At 44.5% G+C, this 20,037-nt stretch overlaps 1 protein-coding gene across 1 annotated transcript in view; it reads right to left on the bottom strand.

Annotated features, from left to right (window-relative positions):
• The window catches only part of PDIA5 (protein disulfide isomerase family A member 5), a 1,005,467-nt gene that overhangs the window by 580,734 nt on the left and 404,696 nt on the right, over positions 1–20,037 (bottom strand). The window contains exon 6 of the mRNA XM_086957073.1: positions 469–561. Coding sequence (XP_086813199.1) covers positions 469–561 — 93 coding nt within the window. The remainder of the gene's footprint in view (positions 1–468; positions 562–20,037) is intronic.

The raw sequence follows: 20,037 nt of genomic DNA, 5'->3' as shown, positions 1-20,037 counted from the left end.
CCGTGATCACTTCACTGCCTCCCCATTAAGGGATATTATGAGTGGCAGTCAGAGGGTGCTATTAGAAAAGAGTGACTCGTTGAAAAATGGTAATTCCACACCATAACCCCAATAATCCCCCCTCGTTTCTTTCTAGTATTTCCCCTATATATTTCAGCAGCCGCCAGACTCTCCGGCTGGAATGTACCGAGTCTTCAGTGTTACAACGGACCTCTTAAATCCAGTAGGGCAGGTAAACCCTGTTACCACCCCCATTGGATATAGAGGGGCAATGGTTATGAGGCCTATTACTAAGTTAGTTCACCATCAGTAACTATTTAAGATCCATTTGTCCTCATAATCATTCTTGTCAACATTAGAAGAAATTGAACTTCTGTCGAGCAAAAAGGTAAACGTAAAAGTGCAGAAGAAGGTGAAAGAGAGCAAGCATGACTGGAGGTATAATATACACAGCACGAAGGAACATACCTTTTCACTGTAAATATGGACAATATCTTTGGCATCAGGATTTTCCTCCCACAGCGGGGCGCCTTCTGGGTCTTTCAGAAATGCCACAATCGACTAAAACAAGGAGGGGACAAAAAAGGATGTGTTATCAAACAGAGGACCTTATTATACCTTGATATTTAGCAACTAAAGAGGAATGATATTGTGCTCAATTTAGAGAACTCCTTGTCAAAACATTATACCTCTATTATGTGTTGTTGATTGGAGTGTTGCCAATTACATTGCAATACTTTTCTCCCCTGAGTGTTTTTCACTCCCTCCCTTACTCTTTTTAATTAGTTTCTGTCTTCCGCGCCGTCTCTCAACCAGCCCAACCACCTATTGCTTGTTGTTTATCAGTTAGAGGTCTTGAGGCTGCATACACAGCACAGAGCAACTACTAACCAGCTATCAATGTAAAGAAAAAAGTTTTTTCCACAAAGCATCATTTCAGGAACTTTGTAAGTTTAGCATTAATTGGAGAATATATATATATATATATATGGCGGCGGCAGGCTTGCTGGAGAATAAACACTTCAATTGAGCACTTAATTTGGGTCTGTTCCTTCGTCATTTCAAGTTGTGTGCTGGGGCGGCTGCTTAAGCCATTGTGACGAATTACGTTCATATATATATATATATATATATATATATATATATTACCTACTGGTGGTCGCCAGTAGGTATATATAGTTAGGATTTTTTCCCTATGGGATTTTTGAAAGTTCTATGTCTAATAACTTTGGCGTTTGTGGACGGAATCGGCTGAAATTTTCAGGAAAATGGCACATTTTGTTTCTGAGCAGCCCTTGAAAATTTGGGGGGTCCGAGAAAAAAGGGGGGTCCCAAAACGCGTTTTTCCCATGTTAATTTCCATAGGGCCTTTGGCCTCACTTTTAGCTCGAACGGCTGAATGGATTTGCACGAAACTTGGCAAAATTGTAGGGACTGTTAGCCCGATGTGCCTTTGCTAGGTCTCAATATATGTGCTCCAGTGGATTTTGAGAAATTAACGTTCAAAACAAGATATATATCTGTAACAGCGCTCCGGGCTGCGCTCCGGTCCGCTTACTTTTCGCGAAACGGAACTTTGCGATGCGAAGCTGATTGGCTCTCCGGTGTCTGTCAACATTCTAAACAGTCCGGAGCGTCCGCCATCTTATCTCTCGGTAGGATCGAGAGAGAAGAAGAGTTGATAAACGAAGGGGGAATTTAATGAAAGGGGGCTAGGTAGACCCCTCTTGACCCCCTAGGAATGATGTTGGGGTTATTAAAGGGTCCCGTGGGGAAAATAAAAAAAAAATTATTTTTCACGGTAGAAGCGCTTCACGGGCCGCGAACTGGGCCGCAAACTGGTAGCGAAACGGGAATTCGCCATTTTGTGCTTCGTTTTAATTAAATTACTAGGTATAAGGGGGTGCTGGAGACGTATCCTAATCCCTTATGTTTTCTGAGGGTGGCTGAGGAGGCTCATATATGTTGATACATGTCTTCCAGCGGCTGTGCGTGAGCTTTTTTTTTTTTTGCTGCGTGACGTCTGTTAATGTTCGATTCGATGGAAATCAGGAAGTGTTGACCGCCAATTTGTCAGTGCGATAAAATATTTTGTTATAAATGAATCCTTATTGATAAACATTGTCTGCGCCATCTTGCCTTTTTTCCAATGCCACAATTTTGTCGTGCACGGCAGCCATTTTAGATGCCAGGCCGGTCCCAGGCTATCACCTAGCCCTGCGGATGTAGTTTATGGCCCCAGCTGTAGAGAATCCAGACATGCCAACCCTCCCGATTCAGGCGTGAGACTACTGATTTCAGTGCTAGTCTCCCGCCTCCCGATTTCTGCAAGCAAAAATCCGGGGGCATATTACCAACAACTAGCGATAATTTTTGTCTCTAACTTGTTTAGAGACAAAAATTATCGCCGCACATCGGCGATTTTTATCGCAGATAAACCTTGCTATTAGCAAGGTTTATCGCAAATGCGATAAAAAACGGCCGCAATGCATGAATATCGCTGAAAAGTCAGCGATATTCATGCATTATCGAGCAAATGCTCTTAGCCATGTTATCCACCTCCCATTGGATAACATGGCTAAGAACTGCTCAGGGCAGGTGTTAGCTTTTTGAGATATTCGCGCTTAGCGCGAATATCTCCAAAAGTTGGTAATAGGAGATAGCGATGTTAGGGACTGTTTCCAGTCGCTAACATCTTGGCACGCCCACTTTGCATGTCATTAGTGATAAATATCACTGACATGCAAAGCGGGGCCCAAGATGGTCGCTATCTCCTTTTAGCTGTCACTAACTAGTGTTAGCGACAGCTTGGTAATAGGGAGATAATTTTATCTCCGCTTTCTTGGCTTTTAAAGCCAAAAAAGCGGAGATAAACCCCCTTGATAATATGCCCCACGATTCCTCGGGGGTTTCAGGTGACAGGGCTTGGTATTGTGTTACGTGGTAATTCTTCCAGGAAACGTCAGAGGGTCGATGCAGGGGTTCTAGAAGGGGTGATAAACCATTTAAGCCTCATGAACAAGCGCATGGTGTTTTAAAGATCTGTGAAGTACTCGGGGCGGCGGTTTGTGTGTGTCCTCTTTCAGGAGCGGGCGGGGGGGGGGGCACTGCCAGCAACTTGCCAGGCCAGGCAGTGTTCAACACTTGCATCACCCTTTCTCTGCCTGCTATTGCGCTCCATGCGTCGGAAAGGTAAGAAAAAGAACGTGCATTTGAGTTTGAAATGTCCGATCCTGTAGCAGTACACTTGCAAAGCCCACACATGACAATAACCCGATTCAAGGCCCCATTCACCCGATTTTTTAAAAATATATAGCACAAAGTAGGATTATAAAACTTTATTAACTTTTAAATATAACGAACGGAACAAAAACTGTAACAAACATTTAAACATTTTTGACAAAAAAAAGCAACAATGGTCAGAAGCTGTCTTTTGTGCGAATAGTCCCAAGGCAGCACAACGTGCTGAGTTCTGGACGGCACCCAGGTGATGTCACCTGGGTGCCGCACTGGTTTTTGGGATCCTACAATGCAGCTCAGAAAAACAGCGTGGGGCGTCCCGGGTGGTGCGGGGGGAGGCCTCGTCAGTAGCGGTCTGTTGTGCGAATAGTCCCAAGGCAGCAGAACGCGCTGAGATGTGGATGGCACCCAGGTGATGTCCAGTAAACTGCCGCACTGGTTTTGGTATCCTACAATGCTGCTCCGAAAATTGGCGTGGGGCGGCCCGGGGGGGGGGCGTGGGGGAGGCGGCGTGAACGGGCCTCCCCAAGTGGCGGCCATCCAGCTGAGTTGCGCCCGCTCTTGCGGCTACAGCATCTCGCTCACCATGTAGTTGAGTTGCTGCCACAGGACTCTTAAAATGGCGGCCGGCTTTTCGGTTTTGGGCCTGGTCCACTAAAATGGCCCTGGGACACCTTGGAACTCGGACGCTTGCCTGCTAGGGCTTGGGCTCCATTCTCGAAAGCGTCCCCTCAGCCGTGAAGATTCTACAAAAGTCTTGGGGGCCCTCGACTCCTGCAGGCTTCCGGTGGGGAGCGGCTGCCATGATTGCTCGCGGAATGACCACGACGGAGCCACGAGATGGTGGTGCTCTCATGCTGACGCCAGCTTCAGTCTGAATCATCCAGAAACAAGGTGGGGCTTTCATCGTTTGGTAAAAAAAAAAGTTCTAAACCAATGAAAAGTGTTATTTTTAGGTCATATGACCAAGCCTTCCATCTTTAGGAAACCAAAAGTAAAATGAACCAATGAAAAGTTTTATAAACAAGTCACATGACCTGTTATGCGGCATAGGGCTACAAAAAGCGTAGAAAATCCGTTCGCACGTGAGGCGGCGTCAGTAGCGGACCGATGTGCGAATAGGTCGAAGGCAGCACAACGCGCAGAGATCCGGATGGCACCGAGGTGGTGTCCAGCAAATTGCCGTACTGGTGTGGCCATCCTACAATGCTGCGCCGAAAGACGGCGTGTCCAGCTGAGTTTCGGTCACTCTTGCGGTACAGTGACTCGAACGCGTCGAGATCCGGATGGCACCGAGGTTGTGTCCAGCAAGTTGCCGCACTGGTGTGGCCATCCTACAATGCTGCGCCGAAAGTCGGCGTGGGGTGCCCCGTTGGCTTATGATGTGATGTCAGTAGTGGACCGATGTGTGAATAGGTCGGAACCAGCACAAGGCGCCAAGATCTGAATGGCAAGTCCTGGATGTTGAGTGCCATAGTTGAGAGTTCTGAGCAGTGCTTGTAAGACTATCTGAAGCTTATTTGCACCTGCTGCAGCTTCACTATTGCCCGAGGTGGTGTCCAGCAAATTGCCGCACTGGTGTGGCCATCCTACAATGCTGCGCCGAAAGACGGCATGTTCAGCTGAGTTCCGGTCACTCTTGCGGTACAGTGACTCGAACGCGCCGAGATCCGGATGGCACCGAGGTTGTGTCCAGCAAGTTGCCGCACTGGTGTGGCCATCCTACAATGCTGCGCCGAAAGTCGGTGTGGGGTGCCCCGTTGGCTTATGAGGTGATGTCAGTAGTGGACCGATGTGTGAATAGGTCGGAACCAGCACAAGGCGCCAAGATCCGGATGGCAAGTCCTGGATGTTGAGTGCCATCGTTGAGAGTTCTGAGCAGTGCTTGTAAGACTGTCTGAAGCTTATTTGCACCTGCTGCAGCTTCACTATTGCCCTGGTGTGGCCAAAGATCGCCCATGACATAGGCGGCCGGCTCCCGAGGTCCGGCGGAACTTTTTTCCTTTTCCTTTCTGCTTCTTGTCCCACAATACGTTTCACCTGAAGACACGACCAGGTCCCTGAATGTGTGCAGGGGGACGCTATTGATTGAATGAAAATGGCGGCTTGACACAAAGCTGACTCAAGCGTTGCTGTTGATGCTATACAGACAAAAATTGGTTTTCAGTTTGTACATTCTTCAGGATTTTTTTTTCCATCCAAGGCTGATTGAGAGTTTGTAGAAAAATGGCTTCAGATTTTCCACATATTACTCTTCAACATTCTTCCTAAATGTAACAATGTGAGACTCACTAGGAGAACGGCTGTTTATCTTTCCTTTCAAAATGCTGCCAACAATATTTTCTGAATGGAAGACACCATCTTGTAGCATAAAGGGCCGAAAGGGGTTCTGGTCTGGCCGATGGTTGGTGGAGACATTTTGACTATATCTTGGACCTGCCCGGCCTCGCCCAAAATGGCGCCGGTATAAATGGGACTCGTAACTCCTTGTTGTGTACTGGTTGAACAACCTTGATATCACGAGATATGAATGCAGTTTTGATGCTCATGGCGGGCGGGGACGAGAATTGATTGAATATTTCGACATCCCTATTGATATTAAGTTCTGATGTGTTATTGATTACTGTACTATTGAAAGTTCGAATTAACGTCACCCATGGTACTTGCACGCAAATGTATATCTAGATAACTTTTTTGTAAGTGGCCCTGTCGTATTTTAATTACAAAATGTACGTCCACCGATTCCGCAACTGTTAGACACCTTAGTTCTTGCAACCTAATGGCTCGTTCGTTACGTTCCTCTATAATGTAAATGTCTCCTCATCATATACGATTTCAGTTTGCTCCGTGGCCGGCCCACGTGGTTATAGGCCCGTATTTGTATACTGACATTTTCACAATAAAGGTTTTTAAAACAAAACATGGTAGTAGTATTTACATTGGTAAAGTTTTTACTTTTAGTCACTGTTTTCGAATCAGTAAAAGGCAAGTGAAATAAAGCAGTCCAATTACATGACGGATAAAAGGTATAATATGTAGGAACGCAGTAAAGATAAATGGTCAAGGGCAGTTGTGTTTTCCATTCCTGCAACATAAAGTGATCGATAAGAATCTGATAATCAGGCGTATCGGCGACTAAGACAGCAGGCCGAGTCTCTTTTACTCAACGGCTCCGTCATGGAACGAAGAAACGCCCTTTTTCTCGAAAAAGGAATATATTTTACTTGCAGGACAGTTGAAATTTTTCCGGGAAAGTACATTAGCCTGGAATATTATAACATATATGTTATAAAAAAAAAAGTTCGAAATCAATAAAAAGCGTATTTTTTAGGTCATATGACCAAGCTTTTCATTATTAAAATAACAAAAGTAAAATGAACCAATAAAAAGTTTTATTAACAAGTCACATGACCTGTTATGCTTACGTTACGCACTGCGCGCCGCGCCCCGGATCACTTCCGGGTGCGCTAACGCGGCGTGTCATATAACGCATTACGCAACAACGTAGGTCAAGAATATAGTCAAAATGTCTCCACCAACCAGCGTTCGGAACACAACCCCTTTCAGCAGTCCAAAAAGTTCTGTAAAATGACAACAGAGGGGACAGGCAAGAAGAACCATCAGTCAAAGAGGGGAGGGCAAGTTCTTCTCTACCGGGTCATGTTGGGGCGCTACCGGAACTGATCGAATTGGTAGTCTACAGTGTTTCTGGATGTTTCAGACTAAAGCTGGCGTCAGCATGAGAGCACTACCATCTCGTAGCTCCGTCGTGGCCATTCCACGAGCAGACATGGCAGCCGCTCCCCACCAGAAGCCTGCGGGAGTCGGGGGCCCCCAAGACTTTTGTAGAATCTTCACGGTTGAGGGGACGCTTTCGAGAATGGGACCCAAGCCCTATCAGGGAAGCGTCCGAGTTCCAAGGTGTCCCAGGGCCATTTTAGTGGACCACGCCCAAATCTGAAGAGCCGACCGCCATTTTGAGAGTCCTGTGGCAGTCGCCTATCGTTGCATCGCAAGAGCGGGAGCAACTCAACTACATGGTGAGCGAGACGCTGTAGTCGCAAGAGCGGGCGGTAAACAGCTGAATGGCGGAAGAGGCACAGTGTAGCAAAAGCGGGCGGAATGGCAACTAAAACGGTAAAGGGGCGCCCCACTACAGCGTGTCTTCAGGTCAAACGGATTGTGGGACAAGGTCCAGAATAGAAGAGTCATCAAAAGGCAAAAAGTTCCGCCGGACCCCGGGAGCCGGCCGCCTATGTCGGGGGCGATCTCAGGCTAAACCGGTGCTATAAGACTTGGGGAGGGGGTCGGAGCCAAGCGTCTTCTCCGAGTCCATGCCATCACACCGCCCCTCGGGGGCCTCCGTCAAGCGGTTTAGGGAGGTACCATATCACATTGTTTTCAAATGCAGTCAGGTCCACAAACGACACTCACTTACTTTGAGAATAGTGAAGCTGCAGTAGGTGGAAATAAGCTTCAGACAGTGTTACAAGCGCTGCTCAGAACTCTGAACTATGGCACCCAACATCCAGAACTTATGCCATTTGAGAATGGCAGTGACATTGAAGCAACTCAGGGACCAAAACCATTAACGTACTTTAACGTATGAAATGAAACGTCAGCATGAGAGCACTACCATCTCGTAGCTCCGTCGTGGCCATTCCACGAGCAGACATGGCAGCCGCTCCCCACCAGAAGCCTGCGGGAGTCGGGGGCCCCCAAGACTTTTGTAGAATCTTCACGGTTGAGGGGACGCTTTCGAGAATGGGACCCAAGCCCTATCAGGGAAGCGTCCGAGTTCCAAGGTGTCCCAGGGCCATTTTAGTGGACCACGCCCAAATCTGAAGAGCCGGCCGCCATTTTGAGAGTCCTGTGGCAGTCGCCTATCGTTGCATCGCAAGAGCGGGAGCAACTCAACTACATGGTGAGCGAGACGCTGTAGTCGCAAGAGCGGGCGGTAAACAGCTGAATGGCGGAAGAGGCACAGTGTAGCAAAAGCGGGCGGAATGGCAACTAAAACGGTAAAGGGGCGCCCCACTACAGCGTGTCTTCAGGTCAAACGGATTGTGGGACAAGGTCCAGAATAGAAGAGTCATCAAAAGGCAAAAAGTTCCGCCGGACCCCGGGAGCCGGCCGCCTATGTCGGGGGGCGATCTCAGGCTAAACCGGTGCTATAAGACATGGGGAGGGGGTCGGAGCCAAGCGTCTTCTCCGAGTCCATGCCATCACACCGCCCCTCGGGGGCCTCCGTCAAGCGGTTTAGGGAGGTACCATATCACATTGTTTTCAAATGCAGTCAGGTCCACAAACGACACTCACTTACTTTGAGAATAGTGAAGCTGCAGTAGGTGGAAATAAGCTTCAGACAGTGTTACAAGCGCTGCTCAGAACTCTGAACTATGGCACCCAACATCCAGAACTTATGCCATTTGAGAATGGCAGTGACATTGAAGCAACTCAGGGACCAAAACCATTAACGTACTTTCACGTATGAAAATCTTACTTGGGGAGGGGGCAGGAGCGAAGCGCCCCCTCCCAGTCCGTGCCACCACACCGTATGTTGAAAATCTGAAGCCATCGTTCTACAAACTCAACCAACCTTGGATGGAAAAATCTAGGAAAATGTACAAACTGAAAATCAGTTTTGGTCTGCATAGCATCAGTAGCAACGCTTGCTATCAGAGTGCATGAGTTTCATGCTCGATCGATTGAGCTAGCCGGATCGGGCAATAAAAAGTATAAAATAGTTATGTAAATAGTTATTTAAAAAAACGTTTTACCCTGTTTCTTTGCTGGTGTGTTGTCTATATTTTTAATATATGCATAGGGTTTGTCGTTATTTTGGGCGGGGTGGGTGACGGAGCCGAGCTGTCTTGCAGCCCTCATGGTGTTGAGCTCAGTTCATCTCACTATTTTCGTATTTCTCATGAAGGGTTGTTCCTAATATTTCTATTTTAGCGAGGTCAAAAAGAGATCCAATTAGTGGCCTACTGATTTTGCTCGATTAATTTTATTTTTTTACACGATTTTTCACTATCTGCAAAGACTAAACAGAGTATTGCGACTTTGTGCTTGTTTGTAAATAGAGAATGAACCAAAGAGAATCAATTGTAAAACAGTAAATGCTTGGATAACAATCAATCAAATGGAGAGACAAGCAGGCACGACGGATTACAACGGGGGTAAAGCCCTGCGTTAACTACTCTTCACTATCTGCAAAGAGAGAGTACTACTAAGAGAAAAGAGGGGAGGGGGGCAGCGTTCAAAGCACATCAGCGTGCATAAACACGAAAAAGTTTTTACCTATCACGTACTTGACATTTTACAGCTTTTGATATTTGCTATTAAAAAACCAATGAAATTCACTGAAAAAACCATAGGTTATAGGCCATATATAGTTAGGAATTTGCATTTACAAAACCTTGAAAATTCACTGAAAAAACCATTGGTTATAGACCATATATAGTTAGGGATTAGCCTTTTCAAAACCTTATTTTACTCACACAAAACCATTGAAATTTCATATATAGTTAGTTCCACTAACTATATATCGCGCACCCGCAATCCACTGCTGATGATGTCACATATTACATCATTCATGACATGGTTAGTGACATCACTGATGACATCTCAAATGACATCACTGATGACATCTCAAATGACATCACTGATGACATCTCAAATGACATCACTGATAAAATCACTGATAACATCTCATTTGACATGACTGATCACATCACTGATGATATCATTCATGTGATAATACCATGAACCTCTTCAGACTCTAATATAACCTTAGATACAATCAGTGTAAACAGACAGTCACAGACTGTCACTCATCCACGGAGTTACTCACACACCTAGTCAGTTATGCAAAAAATCAATCACACCTCCATTTTCTCAACTATACAGTTATACACACCTTACTTATTCAAACATATACTAACACATATTTACTTTACTCTCTTATACAATCCCTGATACATGTTCACAATGATCCATACAGCCACTCACACATTCACTGGCTCTTAGGCACAGTTATTTATATATGTCAACTCTCACATGTACTGTGTTTTACATATGTACTTACTTTGACATGTAGCACTGAGATATCCATTCACTCACTAATACACTCATGCACAGTCAACCGCCCATACAGCTGTTTCCACATGCACTTTTGAACCCATACATATAGTGAATCAACTACTCACACATCTATGTACAGAGTCACACACCTCCCAGCCACCCATACACACACACTCAGTTTCCCATACAAATACTTGGACAACCAATGAATAACCCATACAGTTACTCATATAGCTACTGATCAACATATGCAGCAGTTTACAGAACAACAGACATAATGATGCACAAATTAAGACAGTTTAGTCACTAACCCATGCACTCCGTGAGACACATTTAATCACTCACTCATACAGTCAGTCATGCACCTACTAAATCCTTCATCCAGACACTTATACATCCACTCATTCTTCAATATGTAAGACATATTTTAACTTTACAGAAACATACAGTCACTGGATGTTGTCATCAGTGATGTCATCAGTGATGTCATTTGAGATGTCATCAGTGATGTCATCAGTGATGTCACTAACCATGTCATGAATGATGTAATATGTGACATCATCAGCAGTGGATTGCGGGTGCGCGATATATAGTTAGTGGAACTAACTATATATGAAATTTCAATGGTTTTGTGTGAGTAAAATAAGGTTTTGAAAAGGCTAATCCCTAACTATATATGGTCTATAACCAATGGTTTTTTCAGTGAGAATATATATATATATATATATATATATATATATATATATATATATATATATATATATATACTCACCTAATGTGCCTGTGAGGAGCTCTTTCTTCTGATGAGGCAGCAAAGACGGTTGGCACATATCCACCACTCAAGTGCATATATCCCCCATCAACATCTACCTTTTCTCTTGCACCCAGCCCATGATGACGCAGCATTGTCCATAACAACTGACAGTCTGGCATCGGTGTATATAAGAAATACTTAAAGTTAATGGCAGCGTCATTAGTTTTCTTGATTGGAGAGCACTATTTTTATCAAAAATTATTTTCTCGCTGAAGAGTGAGCTCAGTGGTTTGTGAATTGGCTCATTAGCTATGAAATGTGTAGCAACACTGCTCAGGTGCTGCAATGCAGTAATTTTGCCAATTACACTAATACAAGCTGTTTCTACATAGTATTTGAAAGACAAATCTATCCCCTCAGTCTTCTCACCGTCTTCTCCAGATTTTACGTCATCCATTGGTCTAGTCGATTCTTTACAACTCAATGAAATACGTTGTCATTCCACAAACTAACTGCCAGTCTGAACAGAGCAGCAGATCTTAATGAATCTATTTCTGCATTAGATCTCACCTCGTAAACCATTAGACCATCTTCCCGATAAGTTAGATGCACCAGGAAACAATTTGAATAAAATTCACTCCATATAAATAGTCTTCTATCACTTTCAGTCACTAGTATTGCAGAGGAAATATAGATCCCATAAGAGCTTTTAATGACATTTTTTGAAGTATTATCTGGAGCAGGCTGGTTTTTCTTCTTGTATATTGCTACTTTTGGCTGGGCTCTCAATTCAGTTCAATTCAATTCAATTATTGCATAAGAAACTCTGCTTGTTGCAGGCTCTCCTTGTAGTAATGTTCCTGTGAATCTTTCTTCAAAAATATAAAGCGCATTACTGTGCATGGCGCACTGTGCCGTGACTGGGTTTTTTGCTTTGTGACTTTTAAAGTCGAGAGCTGGTAGTGGTAGCAGCAAAGAACAGCCTCACACTATCACATCCCAAGAAAACAATCCTAAAAATAAACTTCCAATAAGATGTCTGACATGTTAACATTTCCTGAAAGTAAACCAATATTTTGAACTTTTCCATGCAGTTATTATTAGACGACGATGACGTTGGATTTGGGACAATTATAGTGGGATTTTCAGTGGGAGCAGCAATTTTATATATCCTGGAAGCAGCTACAATAAATGTAGTCCAGGCGATGTTGGGGGAAAGCAACAGGGACTGGCCAGTATGCAGCAAAATCTGCCAGCAAAAGACATGTTACAGGAACTACCGGCATCTCTTTAGTACAGGAAATACAACAACTAGAAACAGGTTGATTAGTTAAAGTTGCCTCCTATGTCAAGTTGTTTCCTATGTCAGATCCTCAAATAAACAATCGTTGACCATGAACATCAGTAATTTACCATACTATTCGCACAGGTACTATTAACACCTCCTCTTAGACCCAGTATGCGTATAAGGAAAGACAACAAGCAGAGTAATTGGACAACACTGTGGCCATGAACAATGGCTTGACCTTCAATATCACCCTGTCCCTGTGACAGTGTACGTGACTGACTGAGATGACTTCCACAGTGAGATATATGCATAGGTCAAAGACTATGAACTAAATATGTTCTGGTTACTCACAGGACTGATTGAAGAGTCCGATATGTTGTGCAGTTCGAGAAGCGGATTCCCCCAGTGCTTTCAATTTTTGAGATGGATGATACAGAAAAAGTTACATTTCTTTGCCTGGCATTTTAGAATGGTGGCCGTGTGAGGCCAGCAAGAATAGAATCCTGGGGTCCATTCACAAAACAGGCTACAAGTCGCCCCTTTCAGAAGATTCAGACAAAGTGTTAAAATACGGTTCCTATATTACATTAGGCCTTACAGTACTATACCAGCAAAGTCCAAAATGTTTGTAATGATGCTCTTTCAATACTATGATCGAAAACATGGTTGATATCCAATAACAGGGAACTGGAGTAGAAGCCTGTAGGTCTAATAACACTGTGGTAGAGAGAAGTGGCGTGTCCTATAGTGTCATACAGTGTAGTAGAGTGGAAGGGCATAGAGTGAAGTATTATAGAGTGGCATACAGTGTAGTAGCTCTTGTAGAGCTGCGTAGAGCATAGTGTCGTGCAATGGTGAAGAATACATTGCTGTACAGTAGCGAAGAGTGAGGTAAAGTGTCATGGAGTGGAGTAACGTAGTAAGGAGTGGAGTATAACAGAGGGGATTTGTGTGTCATAGAGTGGCATAGAGAAGAGAGGAGTGGTGTAACAGAGTTGAGTAACGCATCATAAATAGGAGTGGTGTCTTGTACAGTAGAGTGGAGTGTTGTGTCAGACTTTTGGAAAGTCTTTTAGAGTGTACAGAGTTGTACACTGGAACATACGGGGATAGAGTGTAGTTAAGGGGCATAGTGTAGTAGAGTTTGTAGCGTTATATACAGTGTAGGAGAAAGTCACAGTGCAACAGCATAGAGTGAAGTGTCGAACAGTGACTGAGTGGCGTAAAGTATTGTACAGAAAACTAGTGTGCCGTTAGAATGGAGACACCTAGGATAGAGTGTAGTAAAGTGCCACAGAGGGAGTGTTATGTTGTAGAGTACTAATGTGTGGAATGGAATTGAGTTGCTTGGGATACCATACAGTAAAGTCTTAGTGGAGTGCTGTGTGGTACAGTGGAGTGGACTGATATTTTATAGAGTGTTGGAAAGTGTTGTAGTGTGGAGAGCCACCGAGTAGATTAGAGTGTTCTACAGTGGAATGGCGTGAAGTAGAGTACTGTGGGGTAGAGTGGAGTGGCATACAGTCTTGTACAGTTGAGTGGCATAGAGTAGTGTAGTGGTGTAGATTGAATACTGAAGTAGAGGGAAGTAATGTGTCAGAGTACAGTGTAGTAATGTGGAGTAGTATAAAGGGAGTTGCATTGAGTGCTGTAGAGAAGAGTGGTGCTGGGTAGACTTGGGTGGTGTACAGTGGAGTAGCGTGCAGTGGAGTGGCATAGAGTGCAATCTCAAAGTGGAGTGGTGTGCTGCACAGTGGAGCAAAATGTAGACTGTGGTAGAGTGTAGAGGCATAGAGCGTTGCAGAGTCGAGTGGTATAGAGTGGTGAGGAGTGGCATACAGTGGAGTAAACGGACGAATATGTCTCAGTAGAGTGGAATATGGTGGGGTAGAGTGGAGTAGAGGGAGCTGCATAGTGGTTCTTACAGTGGAGTAGAGTGTCGTACAGTGACCGAGTTGTATACAGTGTCCTACAGTGACATGGACTGGAGTAGAGTGCTGTACTGTAGAGTGTTGGGTCACAGAGTGTAGTAGAGTGATGTAAAGTGGCTTACAGTATAGTAGAGTGTGGTGGAGTGGATTGTCAAAGAGTAGAGCAATGTAGAGTGGAGTGGCCTACAGTGGTATAGAGTGGGGTAGAATGTCTTACAGTGAAGTTGAGTGCAGTGGAGTAGCATAGAACGGAGTAAAGTATCAGAGTAGAGTGGCATACAGTGCTGTGGAGGAGAGTGGAGTGGCATAGCATACACTGAAGTAAAGTGTCAGAGTGGAGTGTTGTGACCTGCTTTGCAGTGGTATGGTGTGTTGTAGAGTGTGTAAAACTGCCGTACAGTGAAGTAGAGAAGAGTGGCATAGAGTGGATTACAGTGTTGTAGAGCGGAGTGAGTTGGAGTGCAGTAGAATATGGTAAAGTGTGGTACAGTGGAGTGATGCACAGTGCTGACAGTTGCGTGGCATACACTGCTGTTGAGTGAAGAGATGCAGAGTAAAGTAGAGTGAAATTAATTGTGATGGAGTGTCAGAGTGAGTTGCTTAGAATGTGGTAGAGTATGGTAGAGTGGCATAGAGTGGACTACAGTGTTTTACAGTAGCTGACTGGAGTACAGTGGAGTAGCAGAGTGGAGTAGAGTTTTGTGGTGTGGGGTACAGGGTCTTAGAGTGGAGTAGACTAGAGTGCCATACACAAGAATGGCGTAGAGTGCAAAGTCATGTCGTAGAGTGTCCTATCAAAGTATTTTAGCATAGTGAGTTCTGGCGTAGAGTGGAGTAGTGTCGAGTAGAGTGGTGTCCAGTGGTGTGTAGTACAGTGGAGTGGGTTATAGTGGAATAGCATAGAATAGATGTCATCCAGTGGAGTCGCATACAGTGAAATAGCAAAGTGTGGAGTGGCATAGACTCGACCGCCGTACAGTGGAGTGGTGTAGAGTGGAATGATAGAATAGATTGGCGTAGAGTAGAATTGCATACACTGGAATAGCGTGGAGTGGTGTAGAGTGTAGTGGCGTAGAGTGTAGTGGCGTAGAGTGGAGTGGCGTAGAGTGGAGTGGCGTAGAGTGGAGTGGCGTAGAGTGGAGTGGCGTAGAGTGGAGTGGCGTAGAGTGGAGTGTAGAGGCGTAGATTGGAGTAGAGTTGAGTGGCATAGAGTGGAGTGGTACAGGGAGGGATAGAGTAGCATGGAGTAGCGTACATTGGAGTACCATTGTTGTAGAGTGTCTGAAATTGTTGTAGAGTGGAGTACAGTGTAGTGGGGTAGAGTGGACTACAGTGTTGTACAGTAGAGTGAAGTTGAGTAGACTAGAATGTGGTACAATGTGCTACAGTAGCGTGCCATACAGTGTTGTGAAGTATAGTGGCACAGAGTGCTGTTGAGTGGAGTGGAATAATGTAGAAAGGAGTGCTATAGAGAGGAGTGCTATAGAGTGGAGTGGCATCCAAGGGAATAGCATACAGTGAGGTGGCATACACGTGAGTGGCGTACAGTGGAGTTACGTATAGTGGAGTGTCATTGACTGTATTAACATACAGTGGAGTGGGGCAGGGTGGAATAGTACACAGTGGTGTGGGGTACAGTGAAGTAGCATACACTATAGTGCTACAAAGTGAAATAGTGTATAGTGGAGGAGCATAGACTGCAAAGGCATACAGAGGATTATAGATTGGAGTGGATTGGACTACAATGTTGCACAGTGGAGTAGCATACAGTTCAATGGCATATGCTGTAGTGACATACAATGGAGTGGTGTACAGTAGAGTAGGGTAGAGTGAAAGAGTAGAGCGGTGTAGAGTGGAGTTGCATACAGACAACAGCGTAGAGTAAATTGGTATTAAGTGATGTAGTGTACTGTGGAGTGTCGTAGACTGCTTTTGCATACAGTTGAGTAAAGTGGCGTACAGTGGCATAGCATAAAGTGGAGTGGAGTGGCGTACAGTGGAATAACATACACTGAAATAGCATAGACGCGTACAGTGGAGTATCATACAGTGGAGTGGCATACGCTGAAGGAATAGTGTAGAGTGATTGGCATACAGTGTAGTGGCGTAGACTGGAGTGTTGCACAGTGGAGCAGCATACAGTGGAATTGCGTACATTGGAGTGGTGTGTAGTGTAGTAGCGTGTGGAGTGTGGTAGAATGGACTGGCATACAGTGGAATAGCTTAGAATGGAGGGGCATGGAGTGGTGTACAGTGGATGACAATGGAGTGAGGTGCAGTGTAGTGGTGTGCAGTGTAAAAGCGTAGAGTTAGTGTCGTACAGTGGAGGGGAGTATAGAGGAATACCACAAAGGATAGTGGCGTAGAGTTTAGTGGCATACAGTGATAATCACGTTTAAGGAATGCAGTATTAGGGCTAGTCCTAGTCAGGATCTTCACATGGTGGAGTTTGTTTTCATATTTCACTGTGTAAAGTTGTTTTAAAATGTGGTCTCAATGGTCATGGGTTTTGCTAAATGTAGTCCTTGGACTATATTTTTAACTTTGTGTTTTTTGGTTTTGTATATAGAATTTTATGGAATTGTTTCATTGATGCTTGTTTTTTATTTGTGTTATTTACAGCCCAGAGGAAGTTCAAATCTCTTGAACAAAACACCTTGGCTGCTATCCGGCTGTTTTGATAGAATGAAGTAACAAATTTAATAAAGTCTATTTTCAGGCATACACGATCATGGACTCTTTACCATTACACGTGTACCATTACACGTTGTTAATCTCTATGTTTCTCTGCCAAGCAGAAGTACTGATCAACGGCCGGTACTGAGGAAGAAGTGCACTGCACTTTTAGGTATGCAACTGTGTGGAAGGTGCAATTCTGAGTGTCTGCCGTTGCTCTGATTTTTCAATACAATGGATAAGTGTACAGTGGAGTGGTGTAGAATGTAATAACGTAGAGTTTACTGGCATACAGTGTAGTGACACACCCTCCCACAGCGCTATAAAGCACCTATGCAGCTCGCCGTCTCAGTGGCTGACACTGCTGATCGCCCACCTTGGGGGACTACGTGCCCAAGCGCACACTGCAGCTTGAGGGACAGGAGCCAGGACACACCCTCCCACACCACTATAAAGCGCCTACGCAGCTGCGCTGTCTCACGGGCTAAGACCGATGTTTGGCCACCTTGAGGGACTACGTGTCCCAGTCCACGCTGCAGCAGGAGGAGGAGGACCCTGGACACACCCTCCCACAGTGCTATAAAGCACAAACGCAGCCCTACTGCATGGAATGTGGGCAGGACTAGCCTGGGACAGGGGCAGGGCCTTCCTGCACCAGTCAGCGAAAGTAACAGCCAGGGCAGGGCCCACCCCCATTGGATTTCTATGTTTTTGGAAGGTATGGTAGTCCCCTAGAGCCAAGAGTATTTCTCCCCTTGTCAAGTGGTGAACTCCCCTAAGGCCTCTTCAGGGATTTCTCTCTTCCTTCCATCCTAAATTAATTCATTGTCAGCAGACTGCGAGGCCAGGAACTTAATTAATGTTCCTTATTGAGACAAATGTGCTGCTACCTTATAAGGTGCTTTATTTTAAATTGCCGATTTGTAACGATGGTAGTATGTGTTTTTTGACTTGCTGGCTTCCTGTCCACAACTGTTTTAATCAAAAATGCTGAACCACTACTAGAGGTTTGCAATAAGTGGCATCTCACATTGGTGTAATTAAATATTCTGCAGTAGATTTCGGCATTAATAGTAATTGGAATTGTTGAAATGGGGAAACGGAAGGTTGCTGACAAATGATCAGAACTGAGGAACGTAAAAAACTCATCCGCGACATTCAGCTGCAAACTGTACTCTCAATGAAATAGATGTCCTTATTGAGGAGGTCGAAAACCTCCTGTCTAGCAGAAAAAATGGAAAAGTGACAGGAAGGAACAAGGGAAATGTTAACACTTATTCAACCAACAATCCTCACATGATTGTAACACCAGCTTGTACGAACACTGCAGTCCATACAGATACTTCTTGAGTAACAGTGTGCGCTACAAATTCAATATAACTACTGTAGGAAACCATAGCCCTTTGGTTGCTTTAGAAAGGGGTTTTGGTCAAACTGTAACCACGTATGTCAATGTGGAATGTGAAAACAGATTTGGTATTTTGGGGAGTGTAGATGAAGAAAGACCTGTATCCAGTTTGCAATTTGCCATCTCCAACAGCACTCAACACCTGCGGACGACACTAAAACACAACTAAATGTGCAAAAGGATGACATAATGGGGTTAGAATACTTCATTAGAAGTTAGACAAAGTTCTAAATGACAAAGTGGACAATCTAACTACCCTACATTCACATTAAATCTCTAATACTAACCGGCCATGGAGGGACCTAAAAACATTTAAGTTCTCTTTCAATTACTACCGCAAATACCAAATTACGCCCAGGGAGGAAGAGTGATTCTCAAGTAGTAGGTAATTTTTGATCTACATCTCATTTTGGCAAAGGGCAAGGTTGGTCTCCCTAGACATTACCTACCTCTTGGATTGAGTATTCTGGCCAATTCTGGGGGTGAACGCTTTGATCTTCCTAACAGCTTGGGCACAAATGCATTGCAAGGGGATCACATCAAAGTGCTCCTGTCAGCATGTACACATCTGCTAATCACCCAGGAATCCCCCGGATACTCCAAGGCACAATCACGTATACATGATAAACATGCCAAAACTCCCAGGCAGTGGCACAGAAAATAAGGAATCCTTCACTAACAAAGTAATTCATTGGCTTCTCAAAATGTATACTTGTAGATCAATCAAAAGGGACTTTATAGTACACGTACAACGCTACACTTATAATCAGTCAATCTACAACCATATAGGTAGACTGCTTGTGAACCGTGAACTTGTAGATGGGCTTTATGCTCTGGAACATAATTTAGGTTAAATAATGAGTCAAGCACAAGATTGAAAGTTAATCTCTCAAGCCTATGCCAGCAATTCAAAATCCCACTCAAATTGTGCCCGGTTCTTATCTATGCCCAGCCCCAGAAAATGTTACTTTTGCCACCAACCACTCAGAAGTAGATTGACTACTTAGTACATGTAATGATAATATAGGAACACAGTTTATGTAACAATCAAATCTAATACTTTAAGCTTATTCAGTGAGCACTGAGAGGATGGATACAGGCACTAAGGGAAAGGACTATCTGACCCTGGCTGGTTCTCTAACAATAGCGGAAGAGCCTGTACATTCTGGAGCCTCTTACTCACCCCTGTTGGAGCCAAGCATTCATGCAGATCCTCCTATATTATCCTGGAAGTTAGTGTGGGTAAAAACGACACTGAATGGGACACATTCATTGACCAAGACCACATTGTGTTATTCCAGGAGACATGGGCTACCAGTGTTTATGATGGGATATATTTCCTTCTCAATGAATGCTATAGGATCTAAGGTAGAAAGAGCCTCTGGAGGCGTGTTAATGCTGCTGAAAGTGTACCTATTTATGTGGTCAAAACTAATAGCAAAAACAACAATTGATGGACGGAATGTTGCACAATGGCAAAACATTCAACCCCAGTCACAGATCTGGGTTTAATACATTGTTATTTTGCTCACCACACCACCACAGTTGGGACATGGCCATAGGCAAATCAGTCTTGACCCTGTGCCTCATGGGAACAGTCCAGCCCGAACTGCCAAGCCATGTCTTCCCTGGACCGGAATCAAGCATCATAGGA

The sequence above is a fragment of the Lissotriton vulgaris genome, chromosome 2_1 (genome assembly GCF_964263255.1).
Source record: "Lissotriton vulgaris chromosome 2_1, aLisVul1.2, whole genome shotgun sequence".
NCBI classification, from domain to species: Eukaryota; Metazoa; Chordata; class Amphibia; order Caudata; family Salamandridae; genus Lissotriton; species Lissotriton vulgaris.
This window is presented reverse-complemented; position numbering and strand designations above follow the sequence as displayed.